Source organism: Heptranchias perlo, chromosome 3, assembly GCF_035084215.1.
Source record: "Heptranchias perlo isolate sHepPer1 chromosome 3, sHepPer1.hap1, whole genome shotgun sequence".
Lineage (NCBI taxonomy): Eukaryota > Metazoa > Chordata > Chondrichthyes > Hexanchiformes > Hexanchidae > Heptranchias > Heptranchias perlo.
Window position 1 is genome coordinate 90,873,166 of NC_090327.1, and position 24,622 is coordinate 90,897,787.

Sequence of the window (24,622 nt, forward strand, 5' to 3'; positions counted from 1 at the left end):
TTTAGGGCAAAATGAAGTGGGGGAGTAACATACCGAACGGAGAGCAGGGCTGATCAATACAACAGTGATCACCATTAGGAAAACCAGCATTTTCTTTGGAAGTTTATGGAGAACATTTTGGGAAGTGAGTAGAACCCTGGGGAATCCAAACTAGAGCTTGGGGGAAGGGTTGGGGGCATATGCAGCCCCAAAGCCTTGGTTATCTAGCCCAAAAAGCTCCAGCAAGTCAGTTTCTATTTATACTCGTACATTTTTTACTCCTAATTTGTCCTGCATGATTTTCAGGGGTTTGAGAGATTAAGAAACATTTATTCTCAGCACTGCTCCCTCGTGGCTGGATAGATCCTAAATCTAAATGCAAATCTGTTAGGATGGGCAAAGAAAGAACAAACTTCAAATCAAAGGAAAAGAAATTCAGGTTGTTTCAATAATGGGCAGTTGAACCATGATGTCAATTTTACGCTGACTGGTTAAGTTGAAAATCTACCCCATAGTCTTTTTTGAAAATAACTGCTTGGTGATCCCTTGGTTTTGATTGTATTTTTTATCATTTTTATTGCCCTTTATAATTTATCTTTCATTTTTTCAATTCACAGCGTTAAACATTTTATTGCTCAATTTTCCTCTTTGATGATGTGAACTTGTGCTTCTGTAGTAATGAATTGGTTTTCACCGTGCAAAGGAAAATAAAGTAGTCTATAATGATCCCTCAGTCTTTTCCTCTTTATATGTGAGAGGAAGATGGAACAGCACTATGGATCTGGGTCAGAGGTGATACTGGAAGGTATACAGATCCAGCATGAGGACTGCAGAATGCAGACACAAGCAGGAGGTGGAAGGTGCAGAAAAAAAAAATGCCCTGTTCTGCTGGGTAAATGCATGAAGTGATCCAGCTGTCCATAGATATGACCATGGTTTTTGGAATACAGAGGCTCTCTCTCACATTGAGCCTTGGATTATGAGATTTAGGTGATGGTTGCCTTGAGTTATATTCAATTCTACCTCTGTGCACCAACTGGTCAATTTTAGACCTTTTGTAAGCTGCAGCTTTTGTTCATTCATCTGGTGCAATCAGGCTGCATGGGTCACCATAAATATATTCACTTCTTGCTGGCCTGTCCTGATTTGATTGTTTGTACACATAGAAAACTGATCTTGCCTACCTTCTGGCTTTTAACAGGCTAAAACTACAGACTTGAGCTGGATTTCAGCCAGGAAATATCCAAATTATTCCATGTTGATCCCACCTCCAAACGAATGGTGGGAGCCAAGTGGAAGAAAAAACAAAATTAGGTTGTGGGTTTAATTTTTAAAAGAAATAAAGGAAGAATTGTTAGATTAGAAAAAAAGTCATATTAGTAAAGTAATAAAAGGTAAGAATGGGTGAAAAGAAAAAATCAGGACAATCATAAATGAAATGTTCCAAATATTTTATTTAAAGCTATGTTGTATTTAATTTAGCTCTGCAGTAATAAAGCTACTTCTGACAACTTAACAGTTTTATCACTGTAATATTAATCTTTATTTCAATATTTCATTTGGGGAATTCGTAAACTGATCAACTGAAAGTGACTGGAATTTCCCTTGACGTACCAGAAGTTCAAGAATTAAATTGTATTGAATAATAATGAAGCGTGGCCTACAACAGTTACACAAAGGCTATCTTTACTTATGTACATAATATAAATTGGGATATTTTAGTATTACAAATATTTTGAATATTTTCAGTGTTCTTTTTAAACATGAAGATATTTGTTTTGCACCAGGACACAGTAATAATCAAGACCAGTGTAAGGGAGGACTTATTTTTCTACTGGTACACTAAACTTAATTGCTTTCACCATTTCCTCAAAGAAATCAGACTTGCTGTTCCAATTCTGCAATCAATTGCAGTTCATATTTGTTTTTCTCTGTATTTCCCCTCCGACCCTCCTTTCTTGAAGGCATTGACTTCATTGCTGCAGCAAGGTTTCAGAAGCAGTAATCATCCTTCAGTACCTCACCCAATTGGTCATCATTCAGGTATGAGCCTGAACAGTGAATATTCGCAAGCTACTCAACCATGAGGGATTACAGCTGAGTCTAATCTTGCTATCACCCAATGTCCACATATGTGCACTTCAAGTGGATGTCATTGAATAGTGAATAACAGCAGGGACCCTGACCAATTTTTATCTTCCCGAATTCAGGGCTGTTAAGGCCAACTATACCGACTCTGACAATAACTCAGCGCCACTTCTCATGTAATGTTGCTATTGGAGAGTATAACACTTTTCCACTTTAAGCACTAGCTTCAGCATCAAGCACTCCCAGGCAATGTATAATATGCACCAGATGCAGAGAAAAGCTCCTTCTACTCTGGCCAAAATGCATTCTAAACTCAACATTTGAATAGTATCCCTTACTACACTAATACAATATTTCCATTTTCCACACCAGCCATTTTGATGGTTTCTCAAAATGAGATGATCAATTTAACCTTGAGTAGGTGTTTAACTGTGTCTGTATAAATATCACAGAATGCATTTTCGAATACAGAATTGTTTAACAAAAATGTATAACTTTATATATTAGTAATACCTTTGATAATTAAGAAGGTATCATGGATTGAGAAAATACATATACATTTGTCATTTCTAGAAGATAGCAATGGACCCAAGTATGAACTTTCTTAATATTTATTTTACTTGCACAAATACTCAGTGCATGCACTTTCAAGCAAGTAACAACTAAGTTAGCATATCTCATATCATGCACAATCACGTATTTGATTGTATTCTTTTGTGAAGCTAGTGAAACTAATAAGATCTCTGATGTTAAACTGAAAAAGTCTAGTGTTGTGGTTTTGTGAAAAAACATTGGGCCCGATTTTACCAGGGGTGCGGGTTCCCGGCGGATGGGCAAGCGGGCGCGTTGAAATTAGTGGGTTTCCCGCGCGATCGCAGCAGGCAAACCACTAATTGGATTCACTTACCTGCTCCTCCGGGTTCCCCGCTGCTGATCTGCGCATCGGGCGGGCTGCGCATGCGCAGTAAGATCTGTCAGCTGGAGGCGCTCGATTTAAAGGGGCAGTCCTCCACTGACAGATGCTGCAACCAATAGCAAAGATGACTGCATGGAGCAGCCCAGGGGATGACTGCATGGAGCAGCCCAGGGGGAAGGCTGCTCCCAGTTTAATGATGCCTCACCCCAGGTATCAATACATGGGGTGAGGAGGAGGGGGAGGACAGAGATCTTCCACCCGGCGGGCGGGAGGAAGCGGCCCGCCTCCGCCACCAGGAAGGCCTGGCTCGAGGTGGCAGAGGGGGTCAGCTGCGCCACCAACATATCGCCCACCTGCACACAGTGCAGGAGGCGGTCCAATGACCTCAGTAGGTCAGCCACAGTGAGTACACGTAGTCTTTCCCCTACACTCCGTCTGCCACATCACTGCCCCCACCCCACATCTCCTTCTGCACTGCCAACACTACTCTGTCACATCACCCCTCATACACACTCAAACCCCATCCTCATCTTACCTGCACCTACTCACCTCGCCAGTACTCACCCCGCCACTACCACGCAACCCAATCCTCATACAATCTCATGGCTCTATCCCATACTCACCCTCTCGTGCATCTCTCTCACGGCCAGCCTCACTCAACCTGCCACCACCTGTGCTGCAGCCACAGGGCATGCATCACATATGTGCAGTAGGCAGCGTAAGGCAAACGTGTCGTGAGCATGAAGGGGATGCACAAGGGTGTTTGAGGGTTTGTCATGGTTGTTACTTATATTGAATTTCAGAACAACTCACATCACACATTATATTGGCACCACTACTGCCATGTCTTCATCAATCCTGTCCGATTTGTGCAATAATGCCCGCTCCTGGGTATCACTATGAGGACGCACCACTGATGCCACCCATTGTGTCACTGCAGAGTGGGTGTAGGTGTATTTGCAGGGCTCTTCTGCGCAGACGACTGAGAGACATCGGCGATGTCCCCGGTTGCACCCTGGAAGGCTGTGGAGGAGAAGTTCGGGAGAGCAGTGGTGACTTTGACAGCGACAGGTAGGAAGATGGTGCACGGGCCAGCCAGGAGCAGTTCGGCATGAAAGAGGCTGCAGATGTCCACGGCTACATGTCGAGTGACTCTGAGCCTCCGTGTGCACTGCTGCTCAGAGAGGTCCAGGAGGCTGAGCCTCGGTCTGTGGGCCCTGTGGCGAGGGTAGTGCCCTCTGCGACGCATCTCTCTCTGCGGTAGCCCTCCCTCCTGCTGTACAGGTGGATGTGTCACAGCACTCTGTTGTGGAGCTCCAAGTGTCAGAGGCGGACGGCGTGGATAGCGAGGCTGGTGATGCTGTTCGCCCTCCGAGGATGTCAAGGCAGCCCCCATCTGGCAGCTGTAGGTCTGAGGGGTTGTGCACGGTAGAAAAGTGTGCCCTCGCACAGGGGTTGCGGTTCCACGTCGGTGAATCTTCTTGCTTGGAGGAGGGTGGTGGAGGGCAAGCGTTGCCCTATGTTACGGAGTGTCCTCCTGCGTTGGTGAAGGCTCTCCCCCCCCACCTGTGGAATGCACCTTGGCAGCTGCCACAGGCTGCTGGCTGCAACACGTCCGTTTGGAGTGAGAGTGTTTCCCCAGTGTGGGAAACAGTCTCAGTTCAAGGTAAAATCCCACACTTCCGAATAAAACAGCTCAATCAGGTCAGTTAATGACCTGAAATAGCTAAATAAATACTCTCAAGTGGAACCCTGCTGGTTTTAATTGCCTGCGGGATTCCCACCAGCGGGGGCTGTGCGCGCACGCCGGCGCATCAGCGTGGAACCCGGAAGTGGGCGGGATCGAGGCGGGATCCAGTCGGAGTCCTCCATTTCGCGATTTTCGAGGCCCCCCCGCCGAGAACGCACCCGAGAGCGGGTGCTAAAATCGGGCCCATTGTTTCCAAGTGAGATTGCGTTCCTTGCTAAATATTTTTTTTATTCGTTCATGGGATGTGGGCGTTGCTGGCCATTCAGCCCCTCGGACCTGTTATATAGGAACAGGGGGAGGCCATTCAGGTGCTCTTTTTTCCCAGTCACAAATCCACTGTGTCGATATTTCCCGTTCAGTTTTAGGATGCAGAAGGACGTCAAGGTAGGAACCCCGTTAAATTTTTTGAGGAGGTAACTAATACAGTAGATAAGGGAGTGTCTGTGGAGTTTATTTATATGGATTTCCAGAAGGCATCCGACAAGGTTCCACATAAGAAACTGTTAACAAAAATGAGAGCACATGGAATTAGAGGCAACCTATTGGCTTGGACAGGGAATTGGTTAGGAGGTCGGAGACAGAGAGTGAGCATAATGGGTTTGTACTCAAATTAGCAGGGTGTGACCAGTGGTGTCACCCAGAGACCTGTACTGGGACCTCAGCTTTTCACTATTTATAAATGACTTGGTTGAAGGAATGGAGAGCCCTATATCTCAGTTTGCTGACGACACTAAGTTAGGAGGCACAGTAAATAGTGTAGATGGGAGAAGAAAGTTACAAAGGGACAATGAGAGATTAAGTGGGGCAGATGGAGTTCAATGTGGGAAAGTGTGAGGTCATCCACTTTGGACCCAAGAAAGATAGACCAGAGTATATTCTAAATGGCGAGAAGCTCAGAACTGTGGAGGAGCAGAGAGATATCGGGGTCCAAGCACGATGGGTCGAATGGCCCCGCCTCAGTCCTATGATACTGTTATAGTGATGTTGGTTGAAGGGTAAATATTGATGAGATAATCGGCAAAAAACCAAAGGGGGAGGTGAGAATTTTTTTTAATGCGAGTTGCGATGATCAGGAATTCGCGGCCTGAAAGGGCGGTGGAAGCAGATTCAGTAATAACTTTCAAAAAGGGAATTGGATAAATACTGGAAAGGGGGAACGAGCGGGATTAATCGGATAGCTCTTTCAAAGAGCCGGCACAGGCACGATAGGCCGAGTGGCCTCCTCCTCCCCGTGCTGTAGCGTTCTATGAGAAGAGGGTTGATTGAGGAGGGGGGGGGGCGGAGGGATTGGGATTATGAGGAGTGATGAGGTCAATTGGGCGTGTTTTCACTTGGGGTAAAGGTTGAGAGGTGAGACGATTGCTGATTTTTAGGATCGGAAATGGTCTCGATAATGTCGAATCTGCAGGAAAAATACCTGAGTGAGCGGGTGGTCATGCTATGGAACAGGCTCCCTGGGGGGAAAGACGGTGGAAGCAATTCTTATTGATTCGATTGCAAATTGGAGAGACTTCTTCCAGAGAATATTTTGGGATGCAGTGCGTGAGCAATACGAGGCGTGAGGTGTGGTGAGTGGAGCAGGCTCGGGAGGAGAAAGGTGACTTTGGACCTGTGGTTTTTCTTTTTCTCTTTTCCAACCCTCGCCTCGTGCCTGGGCCTGTTATAGACTAATTGATGAGAGATTGATTGCTGCAACCAGTCAACAACTAGTTATCGTGGTATTGTGCGACTAGACGGCGAGCCGGGAGGGACCCCGATCTCCTCTTCTCGTCCAGCGATCCCTAATTTTGGTCAGGACGCCCGTCGGGCGTGGCCGCGGGATCTGGCCACTCCGGCGGCTGTGCGGAACACGGTTCGGGGGGGGGGGCTCGCTCTCCGTCGACCCGCTGGGCCGTTGCTCACGCGAGCTGCACGCTTGAGATGTCGCCTCTGGCTCGCCGGGAGCAATGCCAGGAGAGGTCACCTTACCGTCATCATTCCCCCGTCACGCTTTGTTCACAACCCGAACCCCAACCATTTTAAAACAGCTTCCTCCCACTCGCTAGTAATTCTGGCTGGAGAGTCGAGAACTAGGGGGCACAGTCTCAGGATAAGGGGTCGGCCATTCAAGACTAAGATGCGGAGGGATTTCTTCACTGAGGATTGTGAATCTTTGAATTCTCTACCCCAGAGGGCTGTGGATGCTCAGTCATTGAGTATATTCAAGACTGAGATCGATAGATTTTTGGACTCTGAGGGACTTAAGGGATACGGGGATCGGGCGGGAAAGTGGAGTTGAGGTCAAAGATCAGCCATGATCTTATTGAATGGCGGAGCAGGCTCGAGGGGCCGAATGGCCCACTCCTGCTCCGATTTCTTATGTTCTTATGTTCTTATTATTGCCCATCCCTAATTGCCCTTGAGAAGGAGGTGGTGAGCTGCATTCTTGAACCGCTGCAGTCCGTATGGTGAAGGTTCTCCCTCAGTGCTGTTCGGTAGGGAGTTCCAGGATTTTAACCCAGCGATGATGAAGGAGCGGCCATATATTTCCAAGTCAGGATAGGAACATAGGAACAGGAGTAGGCCATTCTGCCCCTCGTGCCTGCTCTGCCATTTGATAAAATCATGGCTGATCTGTGATCTAACTCCATATACCTGCCTTTGGCCCATATCCCTTGATACCTTTGGTTGCCAAAAAGCTATCTATCTCACATTTAAATTTAGCAATTGACCTAGTATCAATTGCCGTTTGCGGAAGAGAGTTCCAAACTTCGACCACCCTTTGTGTGTAGAAATGTTTTCTAATCTCGCTCCTGAAAAGTCTGGCTCTAATTTTTAGACTGTGCCCCCAACTCCTAGAATCCCCAACCAGCGGAAATAGTTTCTCTCCATCCACCCTATCTGTTCCCCTTAATATCTTACAAATTTCGATCAGATCACCCCTCAACCTTCGAAACTCAAGAGAATACAACCCCAATTTGTGTAATCTCTCCTTGAAACTTAACCCTTGAAGTCTGGGTATCACTCTAGTAAACCTACGCTGCACTCCCTCCAAGGCCAATGTGTCCTTCCAAAGGTGCAGTGCCCAGAACTGCTCACAGTACTCCAGGTGCGGTCTAACCAGGGTTTTGTATAGCTGCAGCATAACTTCTGCCCCCTTGTACTCGAGTCCTTTAGATATAAAGGCCAACATTCCATTAGCCTTATTTTCTGCACCTGTTCATGACACTTCAATGATCGATGCACCTGTACCCCTAGGTCCCTTTGGACATCCACTATTTTAACTTTTTACCATTTAGAAATGTTTGAGGATGGTGTGTGACTTGGAGGGGAACGTGCAGGTGTTGTTCTCATGTGCCTGCTGCCCTTGTCCTTCTAGGTGGTAGAGGTCGTGGGCTTGGGAGGTGCTGTCAAAGAAGCCTTGGCAAGTTGCTGCAGTGCATCCTGTGGATGGTAAACGCTGCAGCCACCGTGCGCTGGTGGTGGAGGGAGTGAATGTTTCGGGTGGTGGATGGGGTGCCAATCAAGCGGGCTGCTTTGTCCTGGATGGTGTTGAGCTTCATGAGTGTTGTTGGAGCTGCACTAATCCAGGCAAGTGGAGAATATTCCATCACACTCCTGACTTGTGCCTTGTAGATGGTGGAAAGGCTTTGGGGAGTCAGGAGGTGAGTCACTCGTTGCAGAATACCCAGCCACTGACCTGCTCTTGCAGCCACAGTATTTATGTGGCTGGTCCAGTTAAGTTTCTGGTCAATGGTGACCCCCAGGATGTTGATGGTGGTAGATTCGGCAATGGTAATGCCGTTAAATGTCAAGGGGAGGTAGTTAGACTCTCTCTTGTTGGAGATGGTCATTGCCTGGCATTTGTCTGGCACGAATGTTACTTGCCACTTATCAGCCCAAACTTGGACGTTGTCCAGGTCTTGCTGCATGCGAGCACGGACTGCTTCATTATCTGAGGGGTTGCGAATGGAACTGAACACTGTGCAATCATTAGCGAACATCCCCATTTCTAACCTTATGATGGAGGGCAGGTTATTGATGAGCAGCTAAAGATGGTTGGGCCTAGGACATTGCCCTAAGGAACTCTTGCAGCAATATCCTGGGGCTGAGATGATTGGCCTCCAACAACTACTATCATCTTCCTTTGTGTTAGGTATGACTCCAGCCATTGGAGAGTTTTCCCCCTGATTCCCATTGACTTCAATTTTACAAGGACTCCTTGGTGCCACACTCGGTCAAATGCTGCCTTGATGTCAAGGGCAGTCACTCACCCCTCACCTCTGGAATTCAACTCTTTTGTCCATGTTTGGACCAAGGCTGTAATGAGGTGTAGAGCCAAGTGGTCCTGGCGGAACCCAAACTGAACATCGATGAGCGGGTTATTGGTGAGTAAGTGCTGCTTGATAGCACTGTCGACGACACCTTCCATCACTTTGCTGATGATTGAGAGTAGACTGATGGGGCGGTAATTGGCCGGATTGGATTTGTCCTGCTTTTTGTGGACAGGACATACCTGGGCAATTTTCCACATTGTCAGGTCGATGCCAGTGTTGTGGCTGTACTGGAACAGTTTGGCTCGAGGCGCAGCTAGTTCTGAAGTACAAGTCTTCAGCACTACAGCTTGGATGTTATCAGGGCCCATAGCCTTTGCTGTATCCAGTGCACTCAGCCGTTTCTTGATATCACGTGGAGTGAATCAAATTAGCTGAAGACTGGCTTCTGTGATGGTGGGGATATCGGGAGGAGGCTGAGATGGATCATCCACTCGGCACTTCTGGCTGAAGATGGTTGAAAACGCTTCAGCCTTGTCTTTTGCACTCGCGTGCTGGAATCAATAGCTGTCACTCATTTAATAATGATGTGGAATAGAAAGCCATTATTAATATTTACACTGGACTATTTTTATGAAAAGTACATCTATGAAAGGTGACCTGTACCTTCACATGATTGCTGACTGCAAACTTTAATTGACTCCTATTATTATTAAATGCTATTTATGCATAATTTTAATATAACTTTATTACTCAAGGGTCTCTCAAATTAAACAGATAGAGTGGGACCACTGCTGTAATAAAGTCACAATGAATATGTGGACACTACATGGAGGAAGGAAAGACACAGATGTTGAAAAAGCTCCCTAAAAATAGTAACTAATAATTTCTATGCATACTTGTTCAATGTAAATGTTTCTTAGTTTCTAATCTTGTGGTAAATTTTGTGCTACTTGTGATGAAGAGTAATAGTGCTCGACAATATTTTGCCCCAACTATCAAATTAAGCATTCCGAAGACACATACTGTATGGACTACTCTGCTACAACAAAGTGCCCAGTACTTCAGAAAGTACCAACTCATGTATTTGCACAGCATTTCCATTTCACATGACCTAAATGACAGCACTAAAGTTAAATAGTGCTAAATCATGAGCAGTTTTGGGCTGTGGACTTGTGTCAGTAGATTCTGAATTGAAATTGGCTCATTTCTCGTCAGGACCGAACACCCATCAAGGATGTAATCAAAGAGAGTCCATGGGCGGGGGCAGATCAGAGGAAGTGAAGGTAGAAGAATCAGCAGGCAAGTTATCTCAGGGCACCCTTGTGTTCCCTCGGGATAATAGCTTAATTTAAAGTATCTGTTTGGATTTGGAGATGCCTAAGGTTCTAAATAAGTAAAATTACAAAGCATGTATCACCCTGCATTGACAATGCCGCTGACTTGTTTGATTTCTTAGCAGTCAAGTGGAGATGTGGTGGGGATGTTTAGCCTTATGATGAGTATTTGTTCATCTGATCACTCCAGAAAAGGCATGGTCTTGTGTTGGATGGGTGTCCAGCTGATCGATAGTAACCTTGTGCAAGGATAGAGGCCACATGGTGAGCATGTACTCATCAAATTATCTGTAGTCGAGGGCAGGGAAATGTTTCATGGTTGATATGTGTCCATCTGGCTTCCACATTAGGCCTAATAACATTGGACATATACCATTGAGCTGAGTCATTAAACCAGGTTATTAACACTAAGGAAAAATCCCATCCACAGATCAATAAGGTGGATGCTGCTGCTGGATACCTCCTGCTGATTACCACCTACCACCCTCCCTCAGCTGATGAATCAGTCCTCCTCCATGTTGAACACCACTTGCAGGAAGCACTGAGGGTAGCAAGGGCACAGAATGTACTCTGGGTGAGGGACTTCAATGTCCATCACCAAGAGTGGCTCGGTAGCACCACTACTGACCGCACTGGCCGAGTCCTGAAGGACATAGCTGCCAGACTGGGCCTGCGGCAGGTGGTGAGCGAACCAACACGAGGGAAAAACTTACTTGACCTTGTCTTCACCAATCTACCTGTCGCAAATGCATCTGTCCATGACAGGATTGGTAGGAGTGACCACTGCACAGTCCTCATGGACACGAAGTCCCGTCTTCGCACTGAGGATACCATCCAACGTGTTGTGAGGCACTACCACTGTGCTAAATGGGATAGATTCAGAACAGATCTAGCAACTCAAAACTGGGCATCCATGAGGCGCTGTGGGCCATCAGCAGCAGGAGAATCTGTAACCTCATGGCCTGGCATATTCCTCACTCTACCATTACCAACAAGCCAGGGGATCAACCCTGGTTCAATGAGGAGTGTAGAAGAGCATGCCAGGAGCAGCACCAGGCATACCTAAAAATGAGGTGCCAACCTGGTGAACCTACAACTGAGGACTACATGCATGCTAAACAGCGGAAGCAACATGCTATAGACATGCTATAGCTAAGCGATTCCACAAGCAACGAATAAGATCAAAGCTCTGCAGTCCTGCCGCATCCAGTCGTGAATGGTGGTGGACAATTAAACAACTATCGGGAGGAGGAGGCTCTGCAAACATCCCCATCCTCAATGATGGCGGAGTCCAGCACGTGAGTGCAAAGGACAAGGCTGCCGCGTTTGCAACCATCTTCAGCCAGAGGTTCTGAGTGGATGATCCATCTCGGCCTCCTCCCGATATCCCCACCATCACAGAAGCCAATCTTCAGCCAATTCGATTCACTCCACGTGATATCAAGAAACGGCTGAGTGCACTGGATAAAGCAAAGGCTACGGGCCCCGACAACATCCCGGCTGTAGTGCTAAAGACTTGGGCTCCAGAACGAGCTGCGCCTCTAGCCAAGCTGTTCCAGTACAGCTACAACACTGGCAACGACCCGACAATGTGGAAAATTGCCCAGGTATGTCCTGTCCACAAAAAGCAGGACAAATCCAATCCGGCCAATTACCGCCCCATCAGTCTACTCTCAATCATCAGCAAATTGATGGAAGGTGTCATCGACAGTGCTATCAAGCGGCACTTACTCACGAATAACCTGCTCAGCGATGCTCAGTTTGGGTTCCGCCAGGACCACTCGGCTGCAGACCTCATTACAGCCTTGGTCCAAACATGTATAAAAGAGCTGAATCCAGAGGTGAGGTGAGAATGACTGCCTATGACATCAAGGCAGCATTTGATCGAGTGTGGCACCAAGGAGCCCTAGTAAAATTCAAGTCAATGGGAATCAGGGGGAAAACTCTCCAATGGCTGGAGTCATACCTAGCACTAAGGAAGATGGTAGTGGTTGTTGGAGACCAATCATCTCAGCCCCAGGACATTGCTGCAGGAGTTCCTCAGGGCAGTGTCCTAGGCCCAACCATCTTCAGCTGCTTCATCAATGACATTCCCTCCATCATAAGGTCAGAAATGGGGATGATCGCTGATGATTGCACAGTGTTCAGTTCCATTCGCAACTCGTCAAATAATGAAGTCGTCCGAGCCTGCATGCAGCAAGACCTGGACAACACCAGGCTTGGGCTCATAAGTGGCAAGTAACATTTGTGCCACACAAGTGCCAGGCAATGACCATCTCCAACAAGAGATAGTCAAACCACCTTCCCTTGACATTCAATGGCATTACCATTGCCGAATCCCCCACCATCAACATCCTGGGGGTCACCATTGACCAGAAACTTAACTGGACCAGCCACATAAATACTGTGGCTGCAAGAGCAGGTCAGAGGCTGGGTATTCTGCAGCGACTGACTCACCTCCTGACTCCCCAAAGCCTTTCCACCATCTACAAGGCACAAGTCAGGAGTGTGATGGAATACTCTCCACTCGCCTGGATGAGTGCAGCTCCAACAACACTCATGAAGCTTGACACCATCCAGGACAAAGCAGACCGCTTGATTGGCACCTTATCCACCACCCTAAACATTCACTCCCTTCACCACCGACGCACAGTGGCTGCAGTGTGTACCATCTACAGGATGCACTGCAGCAACTTGCCAAGGCTTCTTCGACAGCACCTGCGACCTCTACCGCCTGGAAGGACAAGAGCAGCAGGTACATGGGAACAACACCACGTGCACATTCCCCTCCAAGTCACACACCATCCCGACTTGGAAATATATCCCCGTTCCTTCATCGTCGCTGGGTCAAAATCCTGAAACTCCCTTCCTAACAGCACTGTGGGAGAACCTTCACCACACGGACTGCAGCGGTTCAAGGCGGCGGCTCACCACCACCTTCTCAAGGGCAATTAGGGATGGGCAATAAGTGCTGACCTTGCCAGCGATGCCCAAATCCCATGAACGAATAAAAAAAAAAGCTCTTATCCCGTTGTTTAATTGTTTCACAGTTTTATGAAGCAATAATAAGAACTTCTACTATTTGGTCTTCTATACTTAAGATGTGTTGGGACTTTGACAGGCTGGGCACGTCTGATTTCTTGCTCACCATGTAATCTTTAAATTTAGAAAATCAGAATGTAAATCCAACGTCAAAACTTCCCCATTCTTTCCCAATGCATACAAATTTCACGTTAGTACAGAATTCAGAGCAGCAATGAATGTCATATATATTGAAAATTTTGAATCCGAAATAAACACAGGTTCCCCATTGGCTCAGTATGTCATATGGTAGTGAACCGTACACAACAGGAATCTAAGTTTCATCCCTGGTCTGTGCTGTTCGCCAATCTCAGCTGGTGCAGGAATAGAGGTTCTTCAGTTGACACTCGCATTCCCAGACCAGGACAAGGAAAATATAGAAACCATTTCCCTTGCACATCACTATCAAGTAATCTCTACTGGACATACTTGCACGCACATCAGTTCAAGACCAGATGGGTTTAGCTGCCCAGGATCACATATGAAGAAAGGTCTTTTGACAAGATACCAGATAACTGTTGTTGCGACACCAATAATGGTCACTATCTTCAGGACAGAAGCAGTAAGACGAGAAATTCAAACGGAAAAGAAGAAATAATGAACAGCAATGTAAAAGGTCTTATATGAGCTGGGGTTAATTACAGTTTCTGATGGCTTTATTTTCACACCAATTAAACTAAAAGTGAAGTCTGATGGTGTGCTGTGATCCAGAATTTTTTCAAACTGACTAAGTAGAATATTGCACTGTGGGCAGATAGGGAAATGGTTCTTTCATCAATGAGCAAGACTTTTCTACTTGCATTTTTATGGATCCTTAATACTTGTGGAATGAGAATATAGACATGCACCATCAACAATATATGATCATATTGGTGATTCAATTTAACCAAAAAAAATTAAACTGTTTCAGTTTATTCTTAAATTTTGTACATCACATTTTCTTAAATAGCCTTGAATATTCAGTATTTGACTGTTACTTAAATCAGGACATTTTTGTTATGTTCCTAAAATGGCCAACTTTCATTTGAATGTAATCTTTGTTTTGTTGCCGACCAGTTATTTTCTTTTCCACAGCCCCTCTCTCAAGTCAAGAAAGCTATTTTCTTTTTTTTCCTCCCCATTAGTGAAACCATTTTCTTTGAATTAAATCTTTAATTACAGTGCCTCATTATTCTACCTTCAAAGAGGTTAATCAATTGCTATTTAATCCACATTCATCTACATGGCATAAATTGCTAAAATTCAGTCAATAATTTTCGAACCTAAGTCAACCATGAAAGATATCTAATTCCACCCCACTCAAACACCAATATTGTCGATTGCACTGAATCCAATATGAACACTGCTGTGACTAAATGTTTCATTATCATGTGCATGCCATTAACCACAACTCCATAAACAACAACTACATGTACAAGCAAACGAAAGCAGCTGACCACGTACCCACACACCTTGGCAGAGGTGCACTCCACACACGACGACCACCTCCAAGACACGCGATCTGGGATGCACCTTCCAGACGGTAACCAGGAGTGCAGGAAAAAGTCAGAGAATCGCCAATGCCAAAAGATGTCCCTATACGTTTGCCAAATGCTGGATTGCCTGGGTCTTCACAGGGTTCCAAGTTGTATTCTACCAATATCACCACAGAGATGTGTTAAGAAGCATATTTTTATTAATTTCTCAAAAAAAAACATCTGTAAGTTTAAACATCTAAAGGTCTGAAACAGACTCTTTAAAATAGTTGTAATTAAATGATAGAAGTGGAAAGTGCTGGAAATGCATAACAGGTCAATTGGTACTTGAAATGAAAGACAGGTTAATATTTTGGGTGTGACCTCTCATCAGAATTGGATTAACAAACCCAAGAATACCAAGAAGGGAGGAGAGAACAATGGGTAGAGGTCAAGACTTTAAATATTCTAACCACTTTCCAACATTTTTGGTTTTCATTTCAAAGCTACAGCAGATATGTTTTTTGTTTCTTTAACCTCTGTGTTAAAATTAGGATATTTACGGATTAGTATATCACATGCCTATTTTCATACCTGAAAATGTAATATTAAATCCTTCATAGGATATTGAAAAGTCTGAAATGAAGCGTAACTGAGCCTTGAAATTTCCATAGAGACCAGCATTAATTGGTGCAAGAAGTTCTGAGCCTGTGAGCCGTGCTAGAGGCTGAGTAAAGCTGCCATTCTCTGTGATTAGAAAGTAGTCATGATGATCCTCCAAGTGAAATGTGTAAAAGGTGAACTGTACACCTACAAAAAAGGAAAATGGAATGAGTTAAAATCACATTCCAAATCGCATTAATGGCTTACAGGCAGGCAGGAATCACTGATGTATTTCCTTTCATTGAACACATGCTATTTCAAACTAAAGCTTCATCACATGAAGATTATTCTTTAACGCAACACCCCCTGTTGCATTGTCTGGCACAACCACATTGGATTTACAAAATGGTTTATCAAGTCATGAATTGATTAGAATTTATAAAGCAATTTATTTGTATTAAAAAAAAACACAGAAGCAGCAGTGGCAATGCCCTTTGAAAACATAATAAATGAAAAGCCTATGATATTTTAACCATCGTTTATAGGGCAGATTAACACTCACTATGTGACCCTTAATACTGATGAATTAACAAGTGTTACACAAGTGCACTTTTTGATGGAATAGTGCTAGACAAAATATCACAAATATTAAGAAAAACATCTAAATAATTTATATTCACTAGAGATGAATGCTAAATCCAAAGCATAAACTAAATGGGTCTGAATTGTGCTTGTGTAAGTTAATTTGTGAAAGTTAGATTTGGAGGTGCCAATCCTTTTAACAAGGTGCAGGAACAGTTGGTCCTGACAAGTTTCTTCTCTATTGTGATCCTCATAATTTGATCCCCTGTAATCAAAAGGAGAGAGTAATATGTGACCTTTTGATGAATACATGTCCATCCAATCCCCTGTGGTATTGTGATCAGGTACTTTGTCCTAACTGCACCACGTCCTCCAACCTTTCTCTTGTTTAAGCTTTTCTCTTCCACACACATTGATTTCTTTGCTACCAATAAGCCTAACTTCATTAGTCCACTCTTGTAATTCAGAAGCACCGATCCACAAGAATCTCAAATAACCAAAGTATAGAAGCAACTGAGGTGTGGCTACAGACAACCGCTCAGAAATGTAACCAGTGCTACTATGCAATTGCACCTTCGGGTATTCCCACAGAATGCACTCCTCACCCTTCCATTTTCAACAGTTAGTGGATTCTCTGACATTCCACCAACTTAGATCTAAAGTATGTTTTATTTGACTTTGGGATAACTGATATTTTATTTTGTTTCTTTATAATGAAAGAATGACAGACTGCAATATGTAGTAACAATGAATTAATTTTAGTAAATGCTGCAGCACTAGTGGTGTACATGTTTCTTGGACTTTGCTGCACATTTGCTTGTTGTGTGTTGTGAATTCCTCTGTGTTGGTTGTTGATATGCCCTACTGCTAACTACTTACCTAGATGAAGGAGTTGCGCTGTTGGATGTCTGCATAAGCAACTGTGATGTTACAGGCATGATGTGGAGATACCGGTGATGGACTGGGGTTGACAAATGTAAACAATCTTACAACACCAGGTTATAGTCCAACAATTTTATTTGAAAATCACAAGCTTTCGGAGGCTTCCTCCTTCATCAGGTGAATGTCCTTCACATTCACATGACATTCACCTGACGAAGGAGGAAGCCTCCGAAAGCTTGTGATTTTCAAATAAAATTGTTGGACTATAACCTGGTGTTGTAAGATTGTTTACATTTTACAGGCATACAGAAGGTCCATTATCTGCATCTGTGACTAACACTGGTGGGTTTACATCTGTGCTTGGGCTCTCTGGTATGTGCTTAATGTTTTCTGTCATCTGTGCAGGACTGCATGATGGCATTGAATTGATTTTGAAATTAGTACCCATGGCCTTGAACTGTGCTGCTCCACATTGACTACTGATGAAGAACATCCTTTCATGAAACCTGCTGATCTGTGTGAGTATGGAGCAGTGGATATCTATGAGGTTTCAGAATCCCTTCTTCATGCTTACTTGTAACAGTTCTCCAAGCAAGTGGAAGCTAGCTGTGATTGCATCTTGAAGGTTAGAGTGTAAAGTACTCATAACATTAGTAGGGGCATTCTTGAGAGATGCTCCTGTACAGTTTGCATAACTGAAGTCACCATTGTAGGTGCCAGTGATGTTGCCATGTGCACAATGGTAGATTGCAGTGCAGACAACTGTTGCTCCATGACTTTATTAATGGGAATGCATATGTTTTGTACACATCTAAACTACCCAGATGATCTTTCAATATAATACATAAGGAGACAAATTATATCTCAATCTGGTTCTTCTGCTGTAACAATCTCTGCTTAAAAGCTTGGCCACTAAGGTCTGTATCCCACGACAACTTAGTAGGGTTACTCAGCATGCTGGAGCTGTATCCTGAACCAGGTAGCCAGTCCTTCAACTCCACCGTTGGATATATAGATCAATCTGTTAAGGTATTCAGCCTGAATTTTCCACAGATATTTTTACTTCTTACTTCACTCTCTCTGCTTCCTGTGTAAGGAGTGAGAATTCAGTATCTCATACAATAATGTCTTTTTCTGTTCCACAGAATGCTGATATTAATTTCTGGACTATCATTGATTTCAAAGCACACAAATTAAAACTTGTGCTGTGATACTGACTACGTCTGGATCTCTCAGTGGAGAGCCGGTAAATTTCCAGTTGCCTTAGGAGCTGCTGAGGGAAAACAGAAAGAGCTCTAATCCCACTGAGGATTGTCTGAAATGCTGATAAGACCAATTTCTTCCACATGCATGATAGGAATGGTATTTTTGGAAATTAGCACAATATTTAAACAGGAACAATACCACATCACCAAGCAAAATGTATCGTCTTTGTCATCAGGTGTGTAAAGGATCAGAATGTTCCTCCAGATTTACTGATATTTCTGATCTATCTTCTATCCAGGACAAGTACCACCTTCCAGTTCCTCTCTAACGTCCTATCTCACCTCACCTCCTCCGCCACCCACCCAAATTCTGGATTAAGCAGATGGCAATTCAACCAATAATTCTGCTAGGCAGAGTGTATTGCTTTCACTGATTACAATTAATATATAAACTTTCCTCACTCTCTTCACTGATACCAATGTGTTGGTGATTGAATTAGTGTTATACTTATGGATCACAGTTGACCTACTTCATCTCAAGTAATTGCCATTTTCAGTAAATTATCAGCTCATTTTTACAAACAGATCCATTTCAAGTTAAAATTGACTGCATGACTAGAATACAATCAGATAGATTATAGGCAGGAACAAGTAAAATGCTCATATACACAGTTCATTACCTTTACCATGGGAAACCTCCACAGTCCACGTACAATTTAATGAATTTGGGTAAAAGTCAGGGTAACCAGGTGATAGAATAGTACCAGTGGGTCCTCGAATATCTCCACCACATAGCGCTACAAAGGAAAAAAGAAAATCAGCATAGAAGTTGAAAATTAAAGCACTTCGGTACTATCTAATGCTTGCAATAGTATGCAAGGAAAGAATGATTATAATCTACAAAAGCATCCAAGTCAAGGGTCATTTGAATTAAAACTGCATTTCAATTGTAATCATGGTCTCGGTATTGCTTGTCATTACCACAAGTGGTTCACACATACTTTTCGATGGGAAAACTGTGCTTCAATAAGTCAAATATGATTGCTGCAAATCTTAAAATTCCCAGGTGATTTGCTTTCTCTCAAAAATAAATGTAATGTGAGCAGTCCCTTCCAGCTCATGCAAACCACCGAAGCCTTCCTAATCCCTGATTATGCATTGGAAACACTCCCAGTAAATTGTTCTGGCAATTACTGTAAATTGTGCTACACTAGCCCTATCATACAGATGTGTCTTCAGAGTGAATTGAGTTACCTGGAATATAGAACTATGGCACACTCACTAACATTTCAATCAAAAAGAGAAAATGCAAACCATCCTTTGATACAGACTGTTAAAAATAAGTGGAATGTGAAGACAAATAGTGAAATATGAGAACAATAAGTCTTTTAGTGATACAGAGCATGATACATTTACTCCTCAATAGGCAGCTCTGGGTGCACAGCTTGAGGTGGAGGTAGAAAATCCTCAACTGGAATTTAAAAAAAATGTCTTTAATAACAGTGAAAAGCAGTTTATATTGTTGATGTTTGCCCAGTAATGTTACATGTTGCAAGGCCATATTTAACGATTCTTGCCAATGTGCAGTAGATGGTGCGAGAGATTTGCTTGAGTTCTTTGAGGACATAACGTACAGGGTGGATAAAGGGGAACCAGTGGACGTAGTGTATTTAGACTTCCAGAAGGCATTCGACAAGGTGCCACATAAAAGATTATTGCTCAAGATAAAGAATCACTGGATTGGGGGTAATATTCTGGCATGGGTGGAGGATTGGTTATCTAACAGGAAGCAGAGAGTTGGGATGAATGGTTCATTCTCGGACTGGCAACCAGTGGCCAGTGGTGTTCCACAGAGGTCGATGCTGGGTCCCCAACTCTTTACAATCTATATTAACGATTTGGAGGAGGGGACCGAGTGTAACATATCAAAGTTTGCAGATGATACAAAGGTGGGAGGGAAAGTAGAGAGTGAGGAGGACATAAAAAACCTGCAGGGGGATATAGACAGGCTGAGTGAGTGGGCGGAGATTTGGCAGATGCAATACAATATTGGAAAATGTGAAGTTATGCACTTTGGCAGGAAAAACCAGAGAGCAAGTTATTATCTTGATGGCAAGAGACTGGAAAGTACTGCAGTACAAAGGGATCTGGGGGTCCTCGTGCAAGAAAATCAAAAAGTTAGTATGCAGGTGCAGCAGGTGATCAAGAAGGCCAACGGAATGTTGGCTTTTATTGCTAGGGGGATAGAATATAAAAACAGGGAGGTATTGCTGCAGTTATATAAGGTATTGATGAGACCGCACCTGGAATACTGCATACAGTTTTGGTCTCCATACTTAAGAAAAGACATATTTGCTCTCGAGGCAGTACAAAGAAGGTTCACTCGGTTAATCCCGGGGATGAGGGGGCGGACATATGAGGAGAGGCTGAGTAGATTGGGACTCTACCCATTGGAGTTCAGAAGAATGAGAGGCGATCTTATTGAAACATATAAGATTGTGAAGGGGCTTGATCGGGTGGATGCGGTGAGGATGTTCCCAAGGATGGGTGAAACTAGAACTAGGGGGCATAATCTGAGAATAAAGGGCTGCTCCTTCAAAACTGAGATGAGGGGAAACTTCTTCACTCAGAGGGTGGTAGGTCTGTGGAATTTGCTGCCCCAGGAAGCTGTGGAAGCTACATCATTGAATAAATTCAAAGCAGAAATAGACAGTTTCCTAGAAGTAAAGGGAATTAGGGGTTACGGGGAGCGGGCAGGAAATTGGACATGAATTTAGATTTGAGGTTAGGATCAGATCAGCCATGATCTTATTAAATGGCGGAGCAGGCTCGAAGGGCCGATTGGCCTACTCCTGCTTCTATTTCTTATGATCTTATGTGTGTCTTGTTCCTGTGTCACTTTGCTTCCTCGAATTAAAAGGGAATACTCAGTAGTAACTCGTAAGGCCTGAAATTTCACAATGAATAATGGGAAGAGGCATCTTTTCTCCATAATTAACTGCTCTCTAGCAAATTCTCATTCTCAGAAATAACACAATTCAAAACTACTTGTACCTGCGATTTTACATGTGGATCAATAAATAAGGAGAAACAGGTATTTTTCAGCATTCATATTTGGGGCCATTTAACTCCCATATGTTTAAGCCTCACCACGAACATTGCTGGTCTGGGGCATGGAAAAAAATGAAAAATTTGCAACAAGTGTTCTTTCCATTCGTGCTCGGTGGAGAATCACCTGGAATAAACATTTCTGGAGAGTTTATTTAAAATGCATCAAAGCCAAACCCACACATTGGTAAAGATCACTGCACTGAAGATTCAATGTTATCTATTTTAAAACATTACAAGATAATTAATTTCACAGAATCTTACAGCACAAAAGGAGACCATTTGGCCCATCATACCTGTGTCAGTTCTTTGAACGAGCTATCCAATTAGACGCACTCCCCTGCTCTTTCCCCATAGCCCTGCAATTTTTTCCTTTTCAAGTATATATGCAATTCCCTTTTGAAAGTTACTATTAAATCTGCATCTACCACCCTTTCAGGCAGTGCATTCCAGATCATAACACCTCGATGCATAAAAAAAAATCTCATCTCTCCTCTCGTTCTTTTGCCAATTATCTTAAATTTGTGTCCTCTGGTTACTGACCCAACCACAAGTGGAAACAGTTTCTCCTTACTTATGCTATCAAAACACCTCATAATTTTGAACACCTCTATTAAATCTCCCATTAACCTTATCTGCTTTCAGGAGAACAATCCCAGCTTCTCTAGTCTCTCCACATAACTGAAGTCCTCTTCCCTGGTATAATTCTAGTAAACCTCCTCTGCACCATCTCTCAGGCTTTGATATCCTTCCTATAGTGTGGTGCCCAGAATTGGACACGATAGTCTAGCTGAGGCCTAATCAGTGATTTATAAAGTTTTAGCCTAATGTCCTTGCTTTTGTACTCTATACCTCTATTTATAAAGCCAAAGATCCCATTTTTTTTTTAAAAAAGCTTTTTTACTTGTCATGCCACCTCTCTGTTCCTGCAACCCCTTTAAAATTGTACCATTTAATTTATATTGCCTCTCCTCATTCTTCCTCCCAAAATGTATCACTTCACACTTCCCTGCATTAAATTTCATCTGCCCTGTATCTACCCATTTCACCAGTCTGTCTATGTCCTCCTGAAGTCTGTTACTATCCACCTTACTGTTTACAACATTTCCAAGTTTTGTATGATCTACAAACTTTGAATTTGTGTCCCCTATACCCAAGTCCAGGTCATTAAGATATATCAAAAAGAGCAGTGGTCCTAATACTGACCCCTGGGGGACACCACTCTATATTTCCCTCCAGTCTGAAGAACAACCGTTCACCACTACTCTGCATTTGAATGGGGATGTTTAGGTCGCTACATGGAATATTTCCATAAGTGTTAATGTATGTTAAAGCAGTACCTAGTATAATGTTTTGCTTTACTTCCTACTGTCTTTAATTTGTCACCTCAAGAGACCCATAGTCATTGATTGTCCTGATTCTGACAATTACATTGAATTACATTGAAATTACAGCACAGAAACAGGCCATTTGGCCCAACTGGTCTGTGCTGGTGTTTATGCTCCACACAAGCCTCCCCCCACCCTACTTTTTCTCACCCTATCAGCATATCCTTTTATTCCTTTCTCCTTCATGTACTTATCTAGCTTCCTCTTAAATACACCCATGCAATTAGCCTCAACGACTCCATGTGGTAGCAAGTTCCACATTCTAACCACTTCCTGGGTAAAGAAGTTTCTCCTGAATCACAGAAGTTCGCTCCATGTGAAATCTCCTCAATAGCCCAGCACTTTATCCCACTATGTTTCAAAGACTAGAATTAGTCAAGTATACATTCTTTCGAGATGTCTTATTTAAAAGAGTGAATGAAAACACTGCCATGAACAAACCAATAAGTAATTGGACAAATGATCTAAAAGAACACTTTTTCGGTTATTGATGCTGTAATTGTCCGCAAATGCAAGTAATTCATATTAACACCAATAAAACATTCTGTTGGCCAACAGCTTGTTTTTCTTGAATGTGAAAGCATTGCCAGCAAATTTGCTTAAGAAACATCATAGCACTTTGCTTTAAAATTCTAAATGACAGTCATAAAATGTGATCATAAAATGTCATTTATGATAAAATGGACTACAGATGGAAAGCTAGAATCAATTATTTTAAAAACTGCAGAATAGCATGTGAATTTCTAATCATTTGTTCAACATTATGATGCCTCAGGTAGCTAAGAAGACATTCAGAAGTGTAATTAATGAATGAACCAGAGGGAATTATTTTCATTAATGCCCTCAATCAACTTCCTGGATCTACTGTAATATGCAAAGCGTGGCTGAAGGACGGCAGAAGGCAAATTAAGACTTTATGTTATGTAGAAATGACAGCGGTTTAATTAGTTTCCTGCCCAAAACAAGGCACGCTATTACCTTGTCACTCCTCTTATATGCATTTAAAATTGAAACACAACTTTATGGATTAAATTTCCACTGCATGAACTTTTCCAATTTCAGTGAAGTGTTTTGTAAATGCAATTAAGAAATAAACTGTAATTGACTAATAATGAAGAGATGTATTTCCATGGTCAAAACTTTGGCAAGATCAAGGAAATACAAAACACGGTGAAAATGAGGAAATTCAGCAATACATTAATGATCGCTCATCTTTACAGATAGTATAAATAACTACAAGCATCATTCACTTTCTTCATGAATTACCAGGCAAATTATCACTTGCTCAGACAAGCAGATACAAATAATGGGCTCGAATTTAGCAGGCCTGCGGGTTCCCAGCGGGTGGTCCTCCGGGAGCGTCGAAAACGCGAACGGCGAAATTAGTGGGTTGCCCACGCGATCGTAGCAGGCAATCCACTAATAGGATCCAATTACCTGCTCCTCCGGGGTCCACGGCGCTGGCCTGCACGTCGGGCGGGCTGCGCATGCGCAGTACGATCTGTCAGCTGGAGGCTCTCTAGTTAAAGGGGCAGTCCTCCACTGACAGATGCTGCAACCAATGGGACAAATTGCAGCATGGAGCAGCCCAGGGGGAAGGCTGCTCCCAGTTTAATGATGCCTCACCCCAGGTATCATCAGATGGGGTGAGGAGGAGGGGGAGGACACAGATCTTCCCCCCGGCGGGCGGGAGGAAGCGGCCTGCCTCTGCCACCAAGAAGGCCTGGCTCGAGGTGGCAGAGGGGGTCACCTGCGCCACCAACATATCGCCCACCTGCATACAGTGCAGGAGGCGCTGCAATGACCGCAGTAGGTCAGCCACAGTGAGAACACGAAGTCTTTCCCCTACACTCCGTCTGCCACAACACTGCCCCCACCCCAAATCTCCTTCGGCACCGCCAACACTATTCTGTCACATCACCCTTCATGCCCACTCACACCCCATCCTCATCTTACCTCCACCTACTCACCTCGCCAGTACTCATCCTGCCACTAA

General features: G+C 43.7%; 1 protein-coding gene across 1 annotated transcript in view; it reads right to left on the minus strand.

The window, feature by feature from the left end:
- csmd3b (CUB and Sushi multiple domains 3b) overlaps positions 1-24,622 on the minus strand; it is a 1,733,930-nt gene that overhangs the window by 368,563 nt on the left and 1,340,745 nt on the right. The window contains exons 19-21 of the mRNA XM_067976258.1: positions 18,811-18,927; positions 15,453-15,668; positions 14,848-15,036 (exon numbers count right to left, since the gene is read on the minus strand). Of these exons, the coding sequence (XP_067832359.1) occupies positions 14,848-15,036; positions 15,453-15,668; positions 18,811-18,927 (522 nt within the window). The remainder of the gene's footprint in view (positions 1-14,847; positions 15,037-15,452; positions 15,669-18,810; positions 18,928-24,622) is intronic.